The 26,486-nt window shown below is 40.8% G+C and overlaps 1 protein-coding gene across 6 annotated transcripts in view; it reads right to left on the bottom strand.

The window, feature by feature from the left end:
• Positions 1-26,486, bottom strand: part of auts2a (activator of transcription and developmental regulator AUTS2 a) — a 258,652-nt gene that overhangs the window by 144,292 nt on the left and 87,874 nt on the right. For all 6 annotated transcript variants that reach the window (XM_087807278.1, XM_087807277.1, XM_087807274.1 and 3 more), the window contains one exon: positions 15,041-15,142. In XM_087807278.1, coding sequence (XP_087663404.1) covers positions 15,041-15,142 — 102 coding nt within the window. The remainder of the gene's footprint in view (positions 1-15,040; positions 15,143-26,486) is intronic.

The following is a 26,486-nucleotide window of genomic DNA, read 5'->3' as shown; positions in this document are numbered from 1 at the left end:
GGTGCAGTCGGTAGTTGGCTCGTCATTCTTTCCAAATCAACAGATGAATTTGAGAGAAATAATAGCAGAAAATGTGCTACTAAACTGACAATACAACCTACCTCCCATTTCTCCTTTTGTTTTTCAGCGAAAGATCTGACAGAAGAAGGGAGAGAAAATACAAAGCCCTGCATTCTCATTTTCTGTCTGAAAGCCCCACCAGGACCACTGAAACTTGCTTGATTTCCCCAGTCCAATTATATCACTGTGCTCAATCCTTCCAGAATACAACGTCTCACCGAGGGACGCTGTCTGTCTAAGCGCACTGTGCCTAATGGAGTCCCAGAAGTTGACTCCATTTCATTGCTCCCAACTAATGGGCTGTGATATTTTCCCAAACTGACTGCAGCGCTGCCCCTGGAAGCTAATCCAGTCGTTGCTGAGCCTGACCCAGCAAGTTGTTATCGTTTCCTCTGATATCAGCATCCAATCCCAGCCACCACTGTAGTCAAGCAAGCTGTCGACGCCCCGTCCTCCCTCCCCACGCTCATTAGTGTTCTCTTGCTGAGTGCTGATCGTCAGTGGGCATTTGAGATGCCAACTCACTCTGTGCGTTCTCCCCGCAGTGTTTCTTTTAAGGAGCCTTCTAAAGATGGTCAATGGCGATCGGGACAGGTGGAGGGGGGACGCCATCCTGATATCTCACAGTTGTAGCCGGGGTCGGACACTGTTTCAGAACAACCCATTAGTCTCCAGTAGATTCATTAGCCCAGAATTCAAGCATGGCAAGAAATAGCCAAACATAAATTCAGGAGAATGGGTCCCTCACCAACAATACAGCAGCCACGGAACGATTCTCCAGATGGCTATGGGACACAGCAGTGGTGCAATACAATCACAGCTATGGCAGAAGCACAGGAAAATAAGTATGAAGTGCTTTATGTCATATAAACACTCTGCTTTCAAAGGCCCTCAGTAAAACACTCAACTTCCCTGATGTGGATACAATTCTTCTGGAATACAAATGTAAAACAATTGAGCCTCCCATGGGAGAACTGAGATGCTGGACTTCCTTGTAGATCTGAATATTTATCGCAACTCGCACATACTGCTTTTGATTGAAGATACCCATAAATGAAGTTAATAGAAGCATGTTTGTGCAACTTTTCATCACTTATTACACAAAGACAAATCATATTGACTTAAATATATATATATATATATATATATATATATATATATATATATATATATATATATATAGTCTGTATATTATCATTACATAAATGAAGAAGAATCTTCTCACTTTCATTCCGTCCATTAGACTTCACAACGTCGTTCAGGGTTCACTTAAGATGTTGTGCTGGTTCAAATGCCACAGGAAGAAACAAAACTACCTGAAGGATCAAAGGTTTTGCATCCAAGTGACGTCGGTAAATGTAGTGGTTTAGTTCAACTCCTTCTGCCGTAAAATAAAGTGCTTTTCCTTATCTACAATGGCTTTAAGCCGTTTACGAAGCATAAAAGCTGTGATTATGCACATTACCCACCTTGTTAAGTGCTGCACTTAAACATAAAAGCTAAAATGCTGGAATACACCTTGAGGTGCTGATGCAAAGTGTCGGTCAGGCTGCGAGCGAACAGCAGTCAGCTTCTTATGCACGCTCCGTGAGGTTCAGGGAACCAGGGCAGGTAAGTGTGCAATCGCAACTGCTGATTCTCGCACCTTCGCCGCTCCGCCAGGTATCCTTGCCCTCCATGCATTGATCTCATTTGGCCAAGAGATAAGGCGGTAATTGGATGAGGGCTTGAAATCAGATGGCCTGCCTGGCGCGGCTAATTCCACTCTTCCTGGCCCGTCTGGGCTCGAGGCCAGAGGGGCAGACCAAGGTTAATCCTATCCAATCCCCTGTACTATGAGGCCCTGTGAACTCTCACTTCCCACAATCCAAACACAGCTGATGTGATTCCCTTTAAACGGCTAACAGCTAATTGCTTAATTAGTTAATGAGTTTATTTCAGCTTTTACAACGTTGACGCTAACGAGATCGGGGAGTGAACATGTGACATACTACAATGTGTCTATTCAGAGAACTAACATGGAGTATTTTGGTTTCATTTAAAGACAAAAATAACCTCTTCTAGGAACCACTTGAATGTTTTCAACACCACAGACTCTTGAGGAGATATTGTACGTAGAAGTCTAGGTGCCTGTGAATGTGGTCTATGTTTGGGTGGTCCTACTAGGTTAGATAAACCTTTTAGGAGCGATGGTACTTTGAATCCTGTCGGCAGGAACAAGACAACAGATGTTAGTACAGTGTTGGGTCATTACCTACAATTCAAATGATCAGCAGAATACTCAATGGCATCACTGCCTTCCCATCCAAGATGGCCAGTAGATTAACCGACATCTTTGCATTTCCACGGCAAGTCGTCAGAGACGGGATTTGCTTGTGTGAGTCGAGACTGTCAAAAGGCTCAGCGCGGCTCATCAGGAGTAAATGCAGCAGTGGGACACACGCCTCTTGGGGAAACACTAATCTTCTTACTGCCTACATTTATTCAATGCCAGTGTCAATATCAGCCATAATCAGAATGGGCCATGTGACAAATGCTTTATGTGTCGGCTGATACCGGATGACGGAACAGACGTAATCACCTGGGAGTACATCACTGCTGACAGCTCTGGATCAAAGCTCTGCTGGTGCAGATTAATGATGAATTCTAATGTTCTGGACACGTTTCTTCAGTTAAAGCATATTTACAGACGCAGTCATTCATCAAACACATCTGAGCAGAAGACAGCGATGGTTTGCCAGTATTAATCCTTAAAACATTAAGGCAACTTCCCGGGTAATTTTGTGAAAGATATTTAGGTTTCTATTGTTTTAAATGTGAACAGGAACCATAAGAGTTAAAGCAGTTGTACTTGCATAGTTTGGGGCATCTGTGAGGGTATAGGATGAATGAATGAATGAATATTATTTATGTGTGTTTCATAACACTAAAGAACAGAAGGTGCTGACTTCAACTTTCAATGAATTATAGACAATAGACCAGAGTTAACACAACCTGATAAAAATGACTATTGCGAAGGAAAGAGTTTCTTGAATCCAAGTTTCTTGAATCCAAGCATATACATACGAGAGAAGCTCCTACCATGACCTTCTATTCCACTTCAATCAGTAATACACAACATTTAACACCACTTTGACCTGTGTGTGAACTAGTTTGATGCATGAAACGTCCTGCTTATTTTTGTATTTTCTCATAAGTAAGGCTCATTCAATATTTCACACTCAAAAGAGCTTCTATCTTATTGAATAGAGGCATTTCTGGATATAAACAAGGTCATTTTATAACATAACAGAGGAATCTGGTTGAAAATCTATTCCACATCGGAGAGTACACTCCAAGACTGTAATGTGAAAGTGACGACATCTGAAGATTTGACCTACAAGACTCCCTGCCACAAATGTAGCCGCTAAAACTAAGTGAGACATTTTATTTGAATATAAATAACAGGGAAACGAACTTAAATAAATACAAACTTAATTCTCGTCTATTTGAATGTATTTGTTGTTATAATGGTGGAGAGTTATCTAGCAAAGTGTGGCCTTTTGACTGCACTTTAGTGGCCCGCATATTGTAAAACTATGAAACCCAATATTTGAAATCAGAGTATTTGACTCTAAAACCCTTTAAAAAAAAAGAAAAAAAAGTCAAGGAATGATTACTTTTAATGGAATTCTAATTTGAGTTGTACCATAAAATTAAGGCTTATCTTTGTTTCTTTTTGACGTTTTGGCTTGACGGTCCCTTAAAATAATCACAGTCTAGGGAAATTTAATTGCCAACCCCTGATACAACGACTCTCAGAAAGTCCCAAGGCGGTTTAATAAAACCTAACAAAGACGGATTTATCACATGAGTCTGTGCCAGATAGTAGTATTTGAACCTCTAAGCAAATACTGTATTGACTTGCTGTAATTGTAATTTCAGGCAGTAGGACGAGACACAGACTTGAATCCACAGACAAGATCAGCAGAGAATCTCAAAAGAAGCATCAGCTGGTTCCTGTAAATCCTATTTTAAGAGCAGTGCAACACGTATTACTGAAACTCTGGCAAAGATCAGCCACTAAAAAGACAATTGGAGCCGAGATGAGGGAAACACTTATGTGTCATAAAGGCAACCGAAGAATGGCCGTCCTGTGGTTCACCAGGGCCTGACATCTAGATTGCAGATGGATAAGTGAGCTTTAAAACAATATCCTGCTGACCGAAAAAATCATTTCTCATAGCTGCCTCTATTTACCGAAAGGCTGCTAGTCTCCCACTGGGACGGGAACAAATGAAAATGTTGTTTCTCTTCTCATGAACTCCTCCCTTGTCTGGTTTTTCACTGCTGGCAATTTCATTTCTCCTCCAAATTTGACTTAAGCCCACGACTTGAGGGAAATAATGTCTCTGGAATAATCTTTCGCAACTTTTATTCCACTGTTATAACCCCCGTCTCTCTTGCTGGATCTACGCGTCTGTCCGTCGATCTTTCCATAGATATTTATTTATTCTTGGCACCGTTGTCCTGTGGTTTGAGGGAAGTGTGCTGGTCTCTGAAATAAAAGTGATGTGACATTCAATGCCTTACAGAAATTCTGTCAAACAAACACACACACTGTTGCTCACCAGTGTTGAAGTGAAAAACAACAACTTGCAAAATAAATAGGATGTAACATGTTTTGTTTTTTTCTTCCTTTTTTTATTCTTCATAAATTAAACTTCCCAAATAGTGGCTAAGTTACATATTTATGAAATAAAATTCCATTATTTTATTTTAAATTCAAAATGTTGGTCAAACCACCAACATCTTGTCCAGGTCATGGTTGTCCCAGTGGTTCGAAAGTCAACGCTTTACAGTCCAGACTCGCTTTCGAACCACTTGGACAACCAACGTCTTCTTCTTCATGATGTTGCTCCTTTTTGACACCATTGTCAAACAAAAATCTCCCTTAACTTTATGATAGAAAACAATAGGAGACAAGAGACAATTTAACGTAACTATTTCAGAATGACCGATTTTAAGTCAAATATTGTTGATAAAATGAATATCTTAAATACTTACTAAATAATTAAAGTAGAAAAGTTCCATCTCTGTGCATCCATATCATTTTCAAGTGATGGTTTAAATCATTATTTATGTGTGTTTTACTTATATTCGTATCATATTCATCTGTCATTTTAACAAAAATTTGCACTGCTATCATTCATAACAGTATTTAATGTTCAAGTTAATACTGGTAATTCATGAAATGGTGACACTCAGATACTATCTATTCAACACAGAACATAATCTTATATACTTTTATAGTACTACACTTTCATATTGTATATAGTGTTTCTTTTGTCAATGCAATTCAATAAAGATGTCCGATCAGATCAAAATGCTCCTCATTTGATGGAGTGTTTGATGCTAGCACAACCCTATACATGTGATGGATGTATATTTTAGTTTTTTTCCACAGGACCAGTAGCGAAGCTAACATGGAGCATCTCCTCCCTAGTGTGGGTCCGAGAAACCAAGCAAACACAAAACTACTCCCACACAGCTTCTCCGAGCCTGCAGCGAGCCTCCCTGCTCCCCTCACCAGGGACTTGCGTATATAAAACATACTCAGACATGTGTTCGTGTTAGGTGGTTGGAAAGAGACGCCACGATATGATAGGAGGGAGATTCATAATAAATGCTCTTGTATAATTGAGATTCTTGCAACAACGCATCGATAGAATGATTGGACGTTTTTCTTCCCTCGATCTTTCCTTTGTTTTCAGTCGGCGAGAAGAGCCCAGAGAGCGCCGAGGATGAATTTCTGGCGGAGCAACAATGCTGCGGCGCTGAATAGCCAGTAATCATGTTTATGATGTTCTGGACTCCTGGTGTCTCTGATTGTGTTGTCCCTGGCTTCCAGCACCGGGTCCGAGTAGACCCCTACGAGGCCATTGTGATTGAAGAACACGCTCCGGCTGCTGCTCTTCGGGGGGTAAAAGGTGCATGTAATGCGTCGCTGAGAATGTGTGCACGGCTCCTGACATGACGCCTGTGTGTTCATGGAGAGGAATGTCAGTCAATGAAGACCTCCCATCACAAAAGAAAGCAGCACTTCCCCTTTTCTCCCTCATGTAGACGGTTCCCACATCGCTCTCATCGCTATGGCAACCGGCGTTCTTTCCTTGGGCTCCGCATGCATCTAATCAGTCTGAGACCTTTGTAGAGATTCCTTCAGGCTCCACTTATACAACGTAGCGCACCAGAACAGCCTCCACACTGTAGCGGCGGAGACAAAGAGAGCAGAGCCTCCCTCAGCATATGACTTAAAAAATTGGGGCTACAGGGTTGGGTTGGGGTGAGCGTGGAAGTAATATATAGCCAAAAGCAGCAGGATGTGTAGTGAAAACAAGACGGCGCGGCAGCTCATAGCCATGGCCAATTTCTGTGGAAATGATGTGGAATAGGATTTGTTATTGAAAGCCTCAGAGGCTGAATAGTTGGCAAGTATCACACGGCTCTGGCACTGGTTTAAGCTTGATAAGTCAAAATGGATTCCGGCTGAGCCTATTTATGTCATTCCTGAAAACATATGGATAGGATTCAGGCGCTCAATACTTTCAACCTTCAACAATGACATTCAACACCCCTTCTCCAGTCCATTAATCTTCCATGAGAATAGATTTATCATCCCCAGTACGGAGGGATTTCAGTCAGTCAGCATCAGCCACAGCCGCTTCAACCACATCATCTCGCTGGGACGCCGTTTTAAGCAATTAAGGCTCGTTTTTTCCTGCTTCATGTTACATCCAGGATTTGGAGTTATTATTTGAACCATGTCTGATTTTTGATTCAGACAAAATCGGAATACAGCTACCAAAAGGTAGTTACTAGAGATGGCCTCTTGCCACTCTTTATGTCTGGATACCAAACCGAGGCCTTCCCGGTTAGCTCTGGGTGCGTTTATCGTAAATGATCCAAAATGCCATAATTACCATGTTAAGAATTGGCCTGCGTCACTGAGGCAGATACAAAATGGCTTGAGTTTGACATTGGTCAACGCCATCTGAACGTCATCCAAGAATGACAGGGAAAACAGCTAGTCCTTCCTAAACTGGAATCCTAAGAGGTTCCTCCGTACTATAAGCTATACTCCAAGTAACCCTTGTTACCATAAAAACCAAACCAACAAACGTGAGAATGCATGGTTTCATGGTTCATGGTTACACATAGTGTTTAAGGCTAAATATGCCATTACACACACTGCAAACAACTTGTCAACATGTTTGTTTCTGTCAAGCAAAGCAACTGTTACCGACTCTCAAGTTGTATCTTACAAAGCTAAAGCAAAGGTAGATCTCAGAAGCAGAATGGTACTTTGTATTGGGTATGAAAAAGTTGAGACATATTTAGAAACTTCATTTGATTATTCTTTTTCTCAAAGAATTTTCCTTCTGAGTTTGTTACTGTAGACTTTGTGAAAACACTGTGATGTGTCAATTTATTTCAGAATATTTCCGCTTTAGCCACCCCTAATGCATCCCCCACTCCCATATTGTATGGCAACAGTCCAATATACAGTAAAAGAATATTGCAGTTAGTATGAAAGAAGTAATATTCTACCAATGACAAAAGACAGTTTGACCAATAACAGCCTTAACGTGACTTGGTGAGGTCCAAAAGACTGTTAAGAAGACACATAAGCGTAACACGAGTGCGACGTGGTGAACTATGGCCACCTCAAATATTTTAATTCACGGTCGACGTTCACGACCCCCATGTGCAACAAATAATTACAGATAAACTCCTGACATCCATCCTCCACTCGAGGGCTCCACAGAGGTCACCACGCAGTCCTATGATGCTTTTTCCAACTCTAATTACATTTCTAGGGATTAAAAGCCAGCAAATTAACGCTGGAGAGTGGGCGGGGAGCCGAAGACCCCCTCCAGCACATGTAGAGACAAGCTACCCAACAGGACCTCTCGCGGTCCCCGGCAGACATTCAGCTGTCAGGGTGCTGGCCTGGCAGCCGGGGCTTAATTTTGCACGACTGCCATGTCACAAAGTGTCACAATCTGCCCACGACAGCACGTCTGCAGGCGACTGAAAGGAAAATTGAACAGAGAAATAAAAGTGACCGAGAAGAGGGAAAAGGGGACATGATGGGAAGAAAAAAAAAAGCGTTCATGGCTGAGACTTCCCATCTCTCAGTTTGATCTGGAGTCGAATGTGAAGCGTGTTTGTGTTCTCTGGCAGCATGAAGGGACGCCGAGGACAACCTTAGCCGAGCGAGAGCGTAGGAGACAAGTTCTATGGATATTATTCATTATTAGTGATGATGGTCTCCTGGATAAAAGACAAAAGAAAGACACAATATAAAACCATATTTTCACTGCTTATTTTTAAACTGTTTCCTGAATCCTTTATCTCCCATGAAATTTTCTTCTATCCATTTCCTCTACCTGATAAGTAAACAGTACAAATAAAAACTGTATTTTATCACATAAGCATCTTTGTACACGTGTTTTTTCCCAATAAGTGATATAAATATTTTCTTATAAAGCAACGACTAAAATGACATGTATTGATACATACTAGTTAATAATCAAAGTTATAAGTAACATGCGGGTAGTTGTATTTGTTTAATAATAATAATAATAATGATAATAATACAATAATAAGTGTTTTCTAAACATGTGATATCTCGTAATACGTTCTCATAATATCTAAAATTTTCTTAAGAATTGCTATAACGTTGTCGTCAATTTTGATTTAATAATATTGCCCTTTTTCTTTTTCCAAACTAATTCATCAATGCACATGATTCCACCTTGTTACCTCAAGTGATGCATATGTCATTGGATTTGTCTGTCGAGAGATTTTAAATTCAACTTTTGATATTTTAGAACCTTTATACACAAAGTGATGGTTTGAATAAACATATTCGAAAATTTTAATACTCAATATTTAAAGAAAAAGTAGAATAATTATAAAGAATATGTATTTATTTCAATATTATGTTATTAAACAACTATAATAAAAGCCATTATAGATTTTTCCCTGAACAATTTCTACATACGTGATCCGTCTTTCAAAGCTCACGTAGAGGTTAGGTTTGGATGGGAATTAATTATATGGGAAATAAAGGAATTGTTCATGGGCAATTAAAAACAACAACAACAAAGTTGAAACTAATGTGTCGGCATCGTTTTAAAATTACAAAAGAAAACTGTCTTTACAATTTTGAAAGACAAGGCGTGAAACTGAATCTGCTGCCTATTTGACAGCATCAAATCACACACACACACCTACACACACACACACACACACACAGAGGTCTCAGCAGAGGATGATGCCATGATAATGAGCCAATTATAGGTATAACATTCCTACTTCCATATCTAGACGCTGCTCTCTAATAAGAAACATTTGACTGAGAAGGAGACGGATAATTGATGTGAGCAATTACAAGTTCTGTGTCGGAGCAAATTGTCCGGCGTATCTGTACATGTAGGCGGGCCGCGACCTCATTTACATCAGTATGTCAGGAAATAATTGGAGAATGTATTGAGGGGCTGGGACCAGCTCTCCTGGACCGGGTGAGTCAGTTCAGCGGAGGAGCACGTGACCGACTCCAGACTGCCAGTCGAAACAAGAAAAACATGTGTCGCCTTTAAAAGCTCCACAAAATTCAATTATAATCGAGAATTTTTATACCAACAAAGACACTTTATGACATTAATGAATTGCCAGGAGTCGTAAGTTGAGCATTTAAGATGGTTTTACCACATAGGCTGAGGATTATGAATAGGCTGTTGTGTTTTCATGTGAGAGCCAGTAATAACTATGTACACTTTTACGAGCCGTAAGAGAGACTTTGGCGGAGCTCGGGACCAAAACCGCTTCAAAAGCAGAGAGAGATGATGTGCTTGACTTTTAACATTATCACTTCCAGATGTTTCATTACAAAACAAGGTTTTAAAGCTCACCACAAGAAACCCGTCTCATTTTGAGAAAAGCTAGGAACGACCGATGTGGGTTTAAGTAACCCCGCAATTTAAAACAGATCATTCCTGTCATAAAAAAGAAGTCTTGCAACGCTGTGCCTTGTTAAATCAAAGTCCTAATAACAATGTCACGACCAAGTTGAGGTGTAAATATCTATATCAAGTATGAACAAACAAGATGAACTTACTATAGGAAGATATTCAGAAAATTATTGATTCTATTTTTACTAAAGAACAATCTTAGAAAGAGCGTCTTCCTTTCATTTACATCTTTATTGTGATTTTTGCCGTACAAATATTTGATCAAAATGTTTTTTATCTTCTTTAAAAATAATGTTATTGCAATTAGATGAAAAGGACAGATGGGACAGTATGTCCCAGAACCTGCACTACATACACAGAAAAACATTCCTTCTGCACCACAAAGAGTGACAACTCCTCAAAATAATTGTGGACCCAGAAGGTAATTTGGAATAATGCCAACATTTAAACATTAATTCCTGTGTCCATTACTTTAATTTGTAATTTTAATACTGAATACTCCATTGTTATCTGTTATTTTAAGAACAAATGGACAAATGCTTATCATGACCTCCTTGTTGATATCTCTCTCTGTGTCAGTTTGCAATATCGTTCCCATGTTAATTAATTCCTATTAGTTAGTGGCCCTTTCATCAATTTACCCTTCTTTTAGAAATGTATTGAACCTCACAATTAATAAAATGTATATATAAAGTATACATTTTTTATATAAAAGGGTGTTAACTGGCAAGAATCAGGTGATACATTATGTGTTACGACACAAGGACAACAATAACATATATTGCGATATTGTAGGAACAAGGATATATTTGTACAAAATTTACATGACTCCTGAAAAAGTGGAATATTCATTTCTCTTTAACCCCAAATATTAAAACAATAAAAGTATTCTGATTCTGAAAAGTCCAAACATCCGCTCTAAAAGCTGCTGGAGTGAACTGTATCCTCTCATCCTCAGTATTCGTCGGGATCTTGCAGGGTCATGGTTTCTTTAGCTGCAAAGGAGGTAATGACTGCTGCCATCTAGTGGCCTGAAATGTAATTGCAACACAAAAATGAACAAACAATGTGACTATTTGCATGTTAATTGTAAATAATTGTATTTTATTCTTTAAATAGAATAATTGTATTTACTTTATTGAACTATGAACCATAAAATATAATATATAAACAATTTAATAAAAATAAAATTAGAAAACAATACAATGCTGTCAAATATTGACAAAATCTCTGTATTGATATTTTCCAAATCCCCAAATATATGTATCAGATATATAATACAAAAATTATACATACAAAGATAACTAGATTTTATACTGTTCCCTGACTTGGTCAGACAACAACAAGAAGACAACTAGTTGTTTCAATCCTGGGTATTAAAGCAGGTGTACATGTGCAGTGTAAGCCTCCACCAGCGAGGACATGAAAAAGTGCATTCATTAGCGCTTCACTCTTGTGTGTCTCATCACGCCAGCTCACACCAACTGCCGGGCTGTGACCCAGCACTCTGAAGCTTCTCTCTCCTGCGCCCGTCTCTCATCAAGAGCCTTTGGGTGAAAAAAAAAAGGAGTAACATGCTGTTTACTTGCAATCCCAGGCCCGTAATTGCCAATTTATTTGATAGGCAGCCGGGTAATGATGGCATTTCACCTCTTGCCGCAGAGACTAAACGGGAGTGATTCATTCCGAGCTCCCTTCCCTCCCTGATACAGCCGACTCCCTCAGCACAGGACTACCGCCTGCCTGAATGGCAGCCACCCAGACTAAAGGGACGGGGTGTTGCGGGGGGAGAGGTGGTGGGGGGGGGGGTGCCTGGCGACTATGTCGGCTTCAAACAAACCCAAAAGGGAACCCGGCGCTTCTGAGCAAACGCGGCTAAGCCTGCCAATTTAGCCAGGGTTTGGGGTTGAGGCAAACACCGCCGACATGATGTGCCATTTGTACGACTTAATGAGCTGGCAGGATGGAGCGAGGCGAGGAGGAGAGGGACGGCTAGGTAGGAGAGAGGTAGCTGCCAGGCCTGACCTCCTCTGGCCTCCTTTCTCCTCGCTCGCTCGTGCCAGGTCGGCCCGGCTTGCTTCATCTGCTCCATCGGAGCGTCTGTGAGGGAGAGGGAGGTGCTCCGGCAAATACCATTAGCAAACTGTCGGTCTTAATGAACGGCCCGGGTCAGAGCTGGTCTTGTCTGACACGGCTAATGACTGACCTCGATGCTCCGTCTTTAAGCCCAGAGAGCATATGTTTGCAGTCACACTGGCTTCAACGCGGTTCGTAACACGTCGACTCCAACTAACCATAAGCATGAGATGGGGTATTGACAACTAGATGGACTCAATATGGACTGATGGGTTTAGATTTGTTTGTCAACATTACATTCTGAATATGATCATAATGTAAAACAATACATGTTTCAGAAGATTATTAACAAGGCTAGCATTAGTTCATTGAAATCATTTAAAACTCTTCACTGGCTTCCAGTTTCTTTCAAGATCAACTTTAAAATTCTGGTTCTTACTTTCAAATCTATTCATGGTCAGGCTCCTCCTTACATCAGTGATCTGATCCAGCCTTACACCCCAGCTCAGGCTCTGAGGTCTGTGGATCAGAATCTACTGATGGTTCCTCGCACAGTTCAGGACTAGAGGAGAGAAATCCTTCCAGGCTGTTGCTCCTAAGCTTTGGAACGATCTTCCTCTCTCTCTGTGTTTGATGATCTACTGACTCCTTTAAGAAACATCTTAAGGCGTTTTTATTTGTTCAGGCTTTCCCTTGATTTTCTGGAACTCCTGTTGTGTTATCAGTTTTATCATGATCTTTAAAGTATATATTTTATTGAATACTGTTTTGATTGTTTAAGCGCTTTGTGACCCTGGTCTGGAAAAGTGCTATACAAATAGAAGTTACATACTTAAATATATTTAATGGTTATCTGCTTAAGTAGGAATACAGGTAGGAATACAGAAGCAATGATGTTGTTTGAACATTAAGTTTGTGAAAATAAAAATGACAAATGTGCTTTGAAAACCTGGACAACTTTAAAAAGACACAGTATTCTAACTTTAACAAAAAAGGCATAAAGCTCTACAGGTGGTCTGTGCTCTACTTGCACCGACTTGCGCTGTAGATGGGTCCAAATAAAATAATATATGAATATAACTTATCATGACAATGGATGTATCCATGTTTAGATGTTCATTTTAAGCGGCCCGATATACAGTGAGGTACAAGAGTGTAGGCTTCATTGCAAATAAGCTCTAGCTCAGCTAGCTTGTGTCGCTCGTTGCAGGATCTGAGAAGAATAATGTGATCATTGAACATTTTCCTGCAAGAGTCAAAATGATGAAGTAGTTGTAAAAAGAAGCAAAGGAAATGTTTTAACACAAATTAATCTTCTCCTGTGGTGTGGTTTGAGGTTTGTGTGTCGATTGTTGTACTTCAGGTCCATCAACGAAATCACACACGAGGAGGAAAAAACACACCGATCTGTGAATTAAGCTGCTGTCGAGTCGACGGTGTGTATCACGACACTGAAGACTGTTTGAAAGCGGTTGTTGCACTCAACCCTCACTCTTGGTTTACTTCGGCGCCACCGCAACCAGTCTGCAAGAATCACTTCAATTTCTGTTGTCAACATCAAATTACTTATTTCATTTCATGCCCAGTCAAGCGTCGTGACGCTACACGCAGAATCAGTTTCGCTTCAGTCGTTCGGCCGTGTCCTTCTCAAAGACTCGCTCGCCTCCCGACTGACAGCTTTAATTATGGCCACAGATCTGATCGCTTCACACTAGATTCTCCACACAGATCAGGGAGCGGTGGAGGCGGAGGGTCGTCCTGCAGCCGGCTCGCTTTACATGGATGCGTCGCAGCGTAAAGACACAGAAAGATGCTCATTTTTGTCACTTTTTGTTTCCTGTGAGAGTCGGGCATGTGTCGGCAGCATCGGGGTGAGTAGCAGCTTTTTGTTTCAGTCATGGCAGCAGGAGAGCGTTTGTGAGGAGAAGAGACCTCTTCATGTGAAGTATTCCACAAGTGGACTCAGATGACTTAACAGTACGTCTGCAGAGGCACAATAATACTGCCTCGAGAGCACTCGCACAGATAATTGACTACCACACATTAACAACTTCTTCTTGACTTACAAGACTTCAGCTTCAGATTTACACTGTAAATCATGAATTACAGAACAGATGGCAATTTGTTAAGTGCAACATGTATATTGCTAAAATACATTCTATCATACTACACAATTTAAATGTAGTTATTTGTGACTATGTGTGCTGGTTTGATTACATTGTTTAGGTTTTTCATTATAATTTTTTTTTTTCAAAACTAAAAGTGAATAACATCAGTGCAATTATATGCAACATTTAATTACTACAACATGTTAATAATTTTGTTTAATTAATTCTGAAATACAACTTTCAAATGTTGAAGCCTTCCTCATGATGATGTATTGAAGTTATTTTTTTTATAATATATATATATTATCTACCCTGTCTGAAATCTTGGCGAACAAGAGGTTACGAAAGTGAAGTCTATTATGAAGTAATAATGGACTTCACTCCTCCTCCAGCCAGCAGTAATCACACCCCGCTTTGTTTATACGACGAGTCTCTTGGAGGTGGAGACTTCCTGGAATGATGACGCGTGGTGACAAACCTTGATGCTTGACCAATCACAGCAGAGTGGGCGTAGTAACAGTCAACAAGATGTTATCTCCAGAAAAACAGAGTTTTCAGTACAGTAGTGGTCCAAGATCAATTTAAGACACACTTAAATCAACACATAGTTGTTCTTTAAAAAGATAAACACTAGCAAAGTTAATGTGTGTTAGTTTCAAAGAAAAACAACAGGTGACTCAATCGTAACGTAACTTGATAACAATGAAATCATGATGGTTGCTATCAGTTGAAAAATGTAATCTCTCAGTTTTGTTTTTAAGGTTCTTAGATACTCACATCGGTCAGTCTGTCTCTGGAGCTGCTTCTGATGGACGGCTTGGACTGCCCGCTCACACTCTCGCTGTCGCTGTCCTTGCGGTGGTTCTGCCCTGGCTTGAGCTGCGAGGAACAACACAGAAGGAGAGCATTGGTTGGACAACAAGTCTGCTTACAGTTCAGAGCCGTACACGGGTAACGCTGGCGGAGGCGAGCGCACACAGAATTCCATTCATGAATATACGAGAACTGGCAGGAGTTATGGCACTGTCTCCGTAAATCTGTTGTATTTTCTGAGTCTATTCAGCAGCCATCGCTGCGCCTGCCAATGAAAGACGCCATCTGATCTCGCCGTAGGAAACTCTCCTCCGCCGGCGAGCGAGAGAACGGGGACAAAGACCTCTCCAGAATGTTCAAATGGAGACGGCATCCCCTTCCAAGCAGACACCACATGCTGAGGCAGCAGGAGCTCAGCTAGTGTCATCCTGGAGACGCCCCCTGAGAGACGAGGAATAAAGCTGAGGACGTGCCAAGCCAAGAGCTTCTAAAAAAAACTGGAGAACAATGAGAGATGCAGAGGGAAGTAGGTGGGGTTAGGATTCCATGCCCACGACTGTGATTGATGTCCTTGGATGCCGCTCTGTCCGATGGAGACAAACGCCGCCGGTCTCATTTCAGAGCACATAAAAAGCTGAGACTGCATGGAAAACTGCAGCTCGGATACCTAATGGAAAAAGAGTGTGGCTCAGCACACACAAAGGACTTGGGCAAGAACATGATGACACACTTTATTTTCCCCGCTTTGGCGAGAGCTTCTCCTTCGATACGTCTCTGTCAGGTGCTGCCACAAATGCATCCTCTGGACATATGAAAAACCTGTTTTTGTTGTAGCCATTAGCTCGTGCTGCAAAACATTCGGAGAAACACAAGAGGGCGGAGAGAGCTATCAAGGGGCACCGGTGCGTTTGTGTGGTCGTCGAGACAATGCAGCAGAAAACTGTGATAACACTAATTACCTCCATGATTCCTACAAGAAACAGCTTTCACACCTTTTTTCCCCTTAAATGTCAGGCTGTCAGCAGGGACTTTTCATTTCTCCAGATGAAAACTGGGAATACTATCTGCTCCAGCCCAGCCAGTAAATGATCTTTGAAGAAAAAAAAAAAGATGTTTACACTCCGGTCTGCTGCTCCTCCATCAAAACATGTTGACCTATAATATTTATTACGCAGCCGGCATCCCCCCGCTGACCACCCTGGGCGGCCGACCTCGGCTCATGCATTTATGAATGTCTGGACAATCCACCAATCTGACTGGGATTTGTAAACAAGGGCAGTGAATAATAACATGTTGGATTTGATGAGAAAAGGCGTGACGAGGATATTGAAATTTGTCCTTCCGTCCCATCAGGATGAAAACCCAGACACACAGTGATTCAATATTCCCTTTTTGTTGACATGCAAACAGTAAAACATGGCCACCGTGCCCAATTCAGGATTTTCAGAATGTGCCAATGATGTGAAAACACCCACAAGGGTTGGGTACGATTAATCTTTGATTCATTTAATAACTAAATATGTTGTTCACAAGAGACCTATATTAAATTACTTCATTAATCTACAAATAAATTGTCAAGATAAATGCGTTTGCTCAGGAATATAGATTTGATAAACCTTAAATTTAAATATAATAAATTGTCCATTTAAATAATTATTCAATGTACAGCACTAACTAATTTAGAAAACTTAATTTAAAAAATCATTTTGGTATCTGTCCAAAATAAATGACATTAGTTACGAACAATTTATCATGATGGTAATGTTTTATAAAGACATCCTGAACAAGGAATTGCATTTTCTTTGGGTCGACAATGTTATTTTCCCGCCTTTAATAAAAGCTACTGTTACGTTAATCCGTCTCACATTTTCTATAGTTATCTTTCTTTTTTAATCAATAATTACATGTATGAAATAAGTGTTTAACTTGTTATGAGAAAAAATAGCAAAAAAAAATCAGGTTGTTTTTAAAAGAAAAAGCCTTAATAAATCAATAGAACATGAATTCCATAGTTTATATATTCTCTCTCTGCAGGACCGTCGTACGTGCCTTACAGACCAATTCTGGGCCCTTAGTCCGGGGGTTGGGAACTGCTTCCCAAAAACACTGAGCTATGACAATATAAATGGTTCTGTCTGTTATTTTGTCACATTGTAATCATTGAGGTAAACACCACATGAATTCTAATGTCCACTCTGCTGAAATATATGCGTCATATTTCTCAAGGAAATGTCGGACAAAGACAGGCTCATCTTTCAGAAGAGCTCTGAATCTGATTACACAGCTAATTCAACACATATCTCTTATCTTTGTTGCTTTAATTTCCCCCTGAGCTCCAATAAATGACTCATACAAGACATTTTTTCCAACTTCCTGCAGGTAAGATGATGTCATCGTTTCATTTGTAGCACATGGCAAGAGAAGACGAGTGTTCCGTGACAGCGAAGGGTCATTTATTATTATTAATGATTCATCAGTTAGAAAGTATTTGTCTCGTCGACTCACTAGCTAACGTTAGAATGTTAGCTAACACGTCTCCATAGAAATGCATTATTCAATGGAGAACAGTGTGTGCACAGTGTGTCGGAGCCGGCCCTGCAGGAATACGACAAACACATTGTTTTAATATTCAAGAGGCTAATTTCACAACAATTAAAGACACAGCCAGACATTAGCATCTAATGAAACATTTAAACTGCTCGTAAATGCATCTGCCATTAATTTCCACTGAGTATCGGCGTGTTTTCTTGCAAGCTGTTGTGCGTTAGTTTTGCTTCATGTTTTCGCCGCCATTGTTTCTGTAGCCAGTTAGGACACATTGATGTGGAGAATCAACTGTTTTTAATGAGCAGTTTGCTCCAAGCTTCGACGAGAACTGAAGCGAGGAACGAACAAAGGATTCAGATCTGCTTTTAAATGACAATTCAATGTATTTGCCAGAGAACACTGGAAACAACACGACAAAAAATGGAAAAATGTATATTGCAGGTTCAAAGGCACACATAAAGATATTTATCCAGAACGGCTGCCACACTTATTCTTACTGAAACTCGGAATTGGAAAACAAATATATTTATATTTCAAGAAGAGTTATAAATCTCATAATATTCATTATCAATCATTTTACAGAGAGTTAGAATCGTAAAATAATCTTCAAATCTAATACCAAAGTTTAGTTTAGTCTAATAGTAATAGTAATAGAGTTATAATAAACATTTGTTTCTGGTTTGCAAATGACTTAATAGATAAAAGATAATATAATAATATTTTACATTCTATAAAATCTTGAGTTAAGTGGTGGAAAAATATTTTAGGTGGTGCTCTTTTCCAGCACATTAATAGTAAGTAAGTAAAGATTATTTGTAGTGCCTTTAATCTAATAACTTTAAATTAATGATGGACAATAATGTTTATTATGCTCCTTGTTTCATTACAAATGAAAACATATTATAATTATACTCTTATATACATCATATAGAATAAACTAAATAAAAAAAAACAAAAAAAAAACAACCTGTCGTCTGCGTCAGAACAATAGAGATACTTTCTACCAAATTATCACAAACACATGAAAATACACTGCTAATAAAATGTAATGTGACGTCACAAGTGGTCTATTCAAGAAGAGCCTTCACACCCACGCCACAGACCGGATATGACAAATGACGACACAGACCAAGATTATAATAAGAACGTGAATCAATGAAATATAGTTTATCAACGTACAGAGTTCTAAAAATATACAAAATGATCAATGTTGATGATTAAAACTATGTTAATTTAAAACTAAAAAACTAAAATAAATAAAAGATAAAATGATAAATTAAGAGCAAAACAACAGCCAAATCAGTGGGAGGGCGGCGCCCCAGCGCCCCCTATAGGCCAGGCGTCACTGCTTGAGTTAAACTTTTACCTTTGGTTGATTCATTAATGCAATTCAATATTTCGATGGTCATGATGTGCATATTCAAAAAAAAAAAAGTTCTTGATCTGTTGGCTGGAGTGTTGTTTTCTTGTTTCCAAATGTCTTTGTTTGAATGTCTGGTACAACTTAAACTACATTTTTTGGTCAAATATAATAATAAGAGATTGATTCAAGATATCTGATATCAAGAGGCTCCACTGGGTTTCTAAATAATAACCACTTATTTTTTTTTACTTCAATAACTCTGACATTTTACTGATAAAAACAGTGCTTTTAGGCATTCCATGTTTGTTTTTTTCTGTTTGTAATCGGGGAAATGAAATGTAAAAGTCTTAATTAAGGTTTAACAGAGTTGGAGGAGAATGTGAACAAAATCATTACCATTTGACAAAGGCTGCCATAAAGACGAAAAAGGCTTTAGTTTGGTGGGATTAGTGCGGACGGAAACATGTTAAGTGACAAATAACGGCAGAAACAAAAGCATGTGCCATTGTCTTGAAAATGTGGAGTCAATTATTCTCTCACTTACTGAAAAGTGCTTAGTGTTGCCGCAGTGGAATTGTACAAGTGTATTGACCTATTCTCAGGGGCTGCGCTACAGACTCAAGGCAATCAAGCACAAAAGTAGGCCTGCTAACATTTCCAACCACAAAGGCCATTTTAAAAAGAGCCATGCACCTCCTCGGTGACTCCACCCACGACTCCCATCTCTCATCGCATGAAGAAAAAAAAATGGAGAACTGGGCTGCGTTTTCTGTTCCGGCCTCTGCGGAATTCATTTGCCGTCAGCTCCTGGTTTCCCTTAGTTACGCGAAACAGCAGCTGCGGAGCTCGGCAGTAATAAACCCTGGAACAATTTAACAGCTTTTATTGTTCTTCTGCGGCGTTCTGAACAGCTAACCTGTCCTCCAAGGATCTAGCAGAGACAGTCCCACCACGGCTGCAATGAAAGAGGATCTCATTTACCTAAAAGCGCTTATAAATTTTTAATTTGCTTTAACAAGTAAATTAACAAGTCCCTCATTTGGGAAGTTTTATGGCTTCTTGCCACTGAGGGAGAACCATGAAAGTTTTATAGATAATCCACTAGCTGGGATGGGTTGTGATAAAAAATACAAAATCGTTGTTTCCTCCAGCATTGTCGAATCCCTTCGGTTTCCTCAGACTGCACTTTGAATATCTCACTGATGTTACCTTCAGAGGTCTATATATTGGGGATATTGGAGTGCTGGGAAGTTTAAGCACTGCGCTGTTAAAAACGAACGCCTTGAAGAAAGTCTGCCAGCTTCACAGAGGCCCCGTTGTTTTGCCTTAAGAGACGACATTTCCATCCATACGACCACAATAAGCAGCGTTAATGATGCCCCGATCGTTCCCTCCCTCACATCAGCCATGAGCTCATCTAGGAAAAGCACCTTGGGATGCTTGACAACAGCATTTGGAAAGTGCCTCAGCTGCTTAGCTCACCCTGAGCCTCACCCAAGGAGACGGCTCTGTGGTTCGGGGGGCACTGGGTGTTTGTCAGGGTCTGTAACAGGCCTGACGAGGAAACGCTACGTCATCCTTTCTGACAGTGGCTGTGTGGGCGACCCCACCAGAGCGCCCTGGCTCTGACCCTGTGTATCGCTTTGAGGCCCTGCTGCTTTAACCGCCGCAGACAGCGGTTGCGCATGGCCTTCCCGTCAGCCGCGAGCCCCTCTGCCACACTCGTTCACAGCCTGTCGGTAAGCATCATCGCTTGGCATCCACCGCCGCACATTTGTTTACTGTGTGTGGCAAAGAGGTCACAGACGACAGCGTGAAAATATCTTTTTTTAAAGCCATTACTTGTCAAAGCATGTCATGATGCTTCACCAGTACAAAATACCAACAGTAGGAAGAGACGAGGTGGCTCGGGCCGGAAGGGGATTCCCTGGGGACGCAATACTTGCTTCAGAGACAATACAGATTTAAAAAATAATGTGGTTTATAATAGCCATGCAAAACAATTTCAATATGTTATATAAACCAGCATGAATGGCTTACTGTTCAAAGACACCTTAAAAATGGCTCCTCATGATTCTTTTAGCCTTCAAATAGTAGGATAATTCTGTCTTCTAGGGGACATTCTGGTTATGCTAGCAAACTCCATGAGGTTGGAATCGAACCCCCAACTGGTCATGCACCCCTTGTAAATGCGCTGCGCCCCACATACCACTTCAGGCACCACCGGCTTAACTTATTTGGGGGTCATAGGCTAGAAAGTAAAGGAAGTGCGGAATGTGTTTTTTGACTTAAAGATTGTTATGTTTTCCATCTTCAGTGACCTTGTAAGACTATTTGAACCCCCCGAAGCACTCACTTTGACCAGTCTCCGGCTTTCCAGCCTCTGCGACGGAATGTGAAGTGGAACCAAAAGATATGAATCTCTGAGGACCGGTCAGAGCAGCCGCAGGGTGAGATTGTCTCTGGGAGGATGAGTGGGAGGCCGGAGAACAAAAGTGAGGGGAAGTGTGGGGGGGACATGTCGTTGAGTGCGACGTCCATATCTCATCAGTCACACTGAGGACTCCATTTCCGCCATGGCTGCCTACAGGCTACTAGAGCTCGTGGCGGGCGTTTATCTATTTCCATAAATCCCTGATCTATGACGACATTACAGACAAATCAATATGCTTTTAACATCCATCCTCTGCCCTGCGCTGCAATCACCCCACTCACCAATGGTCATATAATACTGTCGGCTGGCGGATTGAGTTATAGGGACAATTCCCATATTTAATAATGAACTGAGCAGGTGGAGAAAAGTGGGTGGTGAGAGAAGCGTGGAGCGGGGGAGGAGGATAAGAGCAGCAGGAGACCTCTACACTCAGATCATATCTGAACATCTTGTTATACTGGCCCAGCATGGCTGTAAAAAAACTTCCCGGCCCACTTTATGCACCTCCAGCGCCCTTCCAAGGCGAGAGAGTACTTTGCAGATTATTTCCCAGAATGCATTTGAAAATTGACAGGAGGCTACAGATAAATGTTCATCACCGCGTAACTGATCATCAAAGAAATGTGCATGCAATTAATTACATGATTCCCCAGCACCACAATCTGTGCAACCGAGTCGTTACTTCAATATTGGCTTTCAGAGAGCCATCCAACCAAAGCCACAGACGGTGTGCCAGAATAACAGCTCCCAAAGCTGGCGGCCGGCTCAATAAAAGCAGGCATGGAAAAAAAAAAAAGACAGCAGAGAAAAAGCATTCTCCTATCAGCTTGCAGGGGCTATCATCTCTCTTTTTTATTGCCATTTATTTTCCTCCAGGAATTCACTGCCAGTATATTGGCAGGCCTTCCAGTAGATGGAGGCAATGAAATTTAGCACAGACACTTAACACTGGGTCAAGCTCTGTGTGCAGCTCATGTGTGCTGGTAATATGATAGACAAACGCTCCCAGTTTAAGGAAAGGGGCCTTTTTATGTTACAGGAATAGCAGCAGCGAGCGCTCGCTCATGGGCACTCTGCCGGAAAATGAAAATGTATAAGCAGAGCCTTTACAGCGAGCAGATTCAAAACATTAGTGTTGTACCTTGATGGAGGACTGGAGCTAAATTACTGCATTAGTCAGTGAGGCAGGAAAGTCACTAAATAAAGCGAGGGAACACATAAACCAAGCAAAACATATCATTTGTTATTTTAAACAAAACATGGCATTAAGTCAATTGAATTGCTCATAGATGTGACAGTACAGTTTTATTTTTCTATTTAAACTTTGATTTTTTTTTTGTTTTACGAAATGTATCATACAACTAGTTGAAATATCCGGCGTTACCCGGTCAGGTGTGACGTTTGATTTAGTATGTACTTGGCATTTGTAATTATATATGGTTTAAATCTGGATGTATTAGAATATAGAGAAGTCTGTAGTCTACAAAACCAAACAATTTGTGTCTCTTACTTACTTACTCTGATAACCTCAATTCTATAGTCAACTGTAAAATTAAGAAAACAACATGACTAAGGTAGAGTCCCATTAACCTCCTCATTCCTCAAACTCGTTCCTCAAGCTCAAAATCTGAGTAAGGGTTGTCCCAATACTGAGGAATGAGAGAAACGGGCATAACTTCCTCTCTTTTTGAGATTCTCCGGGACCTACCATGGTAGTAAGTGGAATCCCAGAATGCCTTGTGCATCAACGCAAAACAATGATGGCTTAAACCAGGAAATCCCTGAGCAAAAAGGTCTTTGAGTATTGATCGAGGAATGAGGAAAGCTGTTGAGGAGAGGATTTGGATTGGGCCTAAATTGGACATTTCCCATCAAGGGTTGCATGTCTCATTTACAACATCCATAAACCCAATGACTTTTAATAAACAACCTTTAAATCTAAAATGCCACTTTCTATGAAGGTCCCATGCTTTATAAAAAATGAATGGCAACTTATTAAAACAAGACCTCAGAGAAATATTAAAAGTCTCCTTCCAACACTCAGTAACTTTAAGGCTTATGAGAAAGTCTTGGGCGCTGACACTGCAGCAACATTCAGTATCGTGTCTCACCTGCATTCTGCTCCATCCGCAGAGCTATTCAGAGGATTAGAGACGGCAGTAAAATATGATGGCAGGATATACATTTCCTACTTGGCAGAGTCTGGAGCCTGCTATCTTATCGCTAATCGCTGCTGGAAATGTTCCGGGTTAGCCACCGTCCTGACAGTCTCATCTCTTCTTATCAAGTCATAAAACTATAATAAAACAAATGGGCTCTGCCAGAGTCAGCGAGCAAACATCTGCTCCTGCTTTTCGAACAGACTGGTAATGGAGGCAGTGACAACAAATAAACAAGCTAAACAACACTGTGGATGGAATAATCAGGGTGCGCCACACAAAGTACTTGAGAGTTTAATTAATGTTTGACGACTACACAAATGTTATTCGAATGATACTTCTAGCATTAGTTATGTGTCGCCAGGTATGGGACGATCCTGCAACACAAGAAGTCTAGTGTTGGACTGTTAACTCTGGCCTGAAGTCATTGGCAGCAAGAGCTTGATACATCTAATCAATAATAGTTTGACAATTCACTAAAAACTAGACCTCCTACGATGCCTGTTGATATCAGCAGTGGTACCAAAGCAGTCAACCGGCCGTTTTCCAGATGGTTCCATGCTAAGTTAAATTGACCTTTTATTGGCAATACTTCCCAGTAATGTATGTTTTTTTTAGGTCAGAAAACCAAAGACGTATCTCAGCGGCCAAAATGTTGGTTTCCAAAACACGGGACCTGGTCCAGAACGGCATGGTTACGCCTCGCTTGTCTTAAGAATACTACTTAGTGGGTCTCGAGCTCCTTGTTTACATAAGAATTACAGCAAGATCAAAATCCGGCGAGTTTGTCCTGCTGTGACAAGCGGCGTATCAGTGTTATCATAGATCTTGGCAGGCCTAAAGAATTACTCCATCACCCTCTTTGCAAGCTGCACCATCGCTCTGTTTGTGTTTTGGTCTGGACTTCCTCTTGCGCGTAATGGACTTCCCTGAACCCATAAATCACACTTGTGTAAAGCTTTTGATTTTCCTTCTCTGACATGTTTTGTTTAGTGTGCCTAAGCCTTTGTTCAGGCAGAGCTATTTTCTGTCATAAAAAGAAAAAAAAGCAGCCAGACAACGTCTCCTGTTCTTGGACAGGCACTGAGGGCCACAAATGTTAACCACAGGAAGGCAATTATGAGAGTAAAATTACTTCCTTACTGTTATCAATCCACTCCACGGACCGAGGGGACGGTTAAAAGCCACCGTGAAATAGGGCACAGTTAGAGTTTCCTCATGGGTCCCGGCCGGGGCTGCTAACCTTGCTATTAAAGGCCCCGACAAGGTTTGTCAATGCAATCTGCTGAATGCCTTGAGTGACACGCGATCGATAGTCTCCACTCTCCCGGGTCATCACCAGTGACAGAGGCCTAAGTAATAATACAGCGTTAGCTGCCTCTCTAACTTAAATGCTTTCTCTGCCACTACATTTTTTTTCTTTTTTTTCGGTCTCGGAGCTAAATTCTCTCCGCTGATGGGAAGAGGATGATATAGGAGGTTGGAAGGAAAGGAGGGTGGCTGAAGCAGTGGCAGCGGCGGGGTGATGAGGAATTGCAATGTGTCTGAACTGATGCTGGCGAAGTCGAGATAGAAAGAAGGGAAACGCAGAGGGAGAGGGGGGGGACTGATAAATCGAAAATGACTGGCTGCCGAGTTGTAATCTGCCAGCGTCGAGCCCCCTGTAGCAACAAGCCAAATGAAAAAGCACGATGACAGGCCGGAGAGATGGAGGGCCTGCGGTAGATTGCAGGGAGGAGATGGTGTAAGTGGGAGGGAAAGGGAGAGAGTGAGGAGGAGATTCAGGAAGAGAGAGGAGGACAGAATGGAAGAGAAAGACATTTGTTCCTGCAGGAGAAGGAAGCAGCAGTGAAGGAAGAAGCAAATAAACTTATAAGCATCTGAAAAATACTAATTACAATTCATAATCTCCAGCAAACATGAACAGTTGGCAGTTGAGACGCCCATAGAGTGTCTCAATTAATGCGATGTGTTTATACGTCGAAGACTGTCTCTCTGTGAATCTTTTGATACGAACATTCTCTACATTCATGTAAGCGAACACACAACAAGGCAGCCTGAGTGTCCTTCATGAGCAGGTAACTCAAAATCCAACACAAGAGCTCCACCTACTGCAAGTACCTCTTCTGTGTCCCTTCATGAGCAGCCCAGAAACATGAAGCCATGAATGAATCCTTCTTGTAGAACAGCTGGAGTCAAACTCCGTCAGGCGAGGGACCCATGTTTTTTTTAAGTCTGAGGCTAAACAGTTTGTTTATGATAAAATGGTTTAAAAAAGAAAAACTGGTCAGGTCTGGTTTCTAGGTCTGGCTTCTAGTAACACATCAATCGAGTATTCAGTAGTTGTTGAAAGCTTCTGCAGGCCACATAAATCGACTTGGCTGGACAGATTTGTTGGACATTTCATGTTGTTTGATTTTGGATCAACAATGGATTATTAAGAATACAGTGATAGTCATAGTTGACTCGCTACTCACTGGAGAAATTACAATCTTGTGGGAGAATTTAATAAAATGTATTTTGTCTCTTAGAAATGAAGCCGTCAGCTTCGATGAGTCATCGTCATGTGGCCTCATCTGGCCCCTCGCCTGTATTTATGTGACCCCTTAATGAATATAAAACTATAATAAGGATTTTTGTAACAGCCAACAAGTCGTAACAGCAATAAGAAAAAGAAAAGAAAAACGTTTTGCCTTCATATAATTCTGTGCATAGTTTCTTTATGGCTCACATTAAGGATATTGAAATAAAATCTAATAAAATACAAGGAAAACAAGGTTTTTGAAAATGTATTTACACAATAAAAATGGTTCACAATATCCATTTTTATATCATTTTTCTCTCCACATCATATTTTGTTCCCCTTAGAACGGATTATGACCCAGCCCTGGCCTGCTCAAAGTAACC

This window comes from Callionymus lyra, chromosome 14 (genome assembly GCF_982586985.1).
Source record: "Callionymus lyra chromosome 14, fCalLyr1.hap1.1, whole genome shotgun sequence".
Classification (NCBI taxonomy): Eukaryota; Metazoa; Chordata; class Actinopteri; order Syngnathiformes; family Callionymidae; genus Callionymus; species Callionymus lyra.
This window is presented reverse-complemented; position numbering and strand designations above follow the sequence as displayed.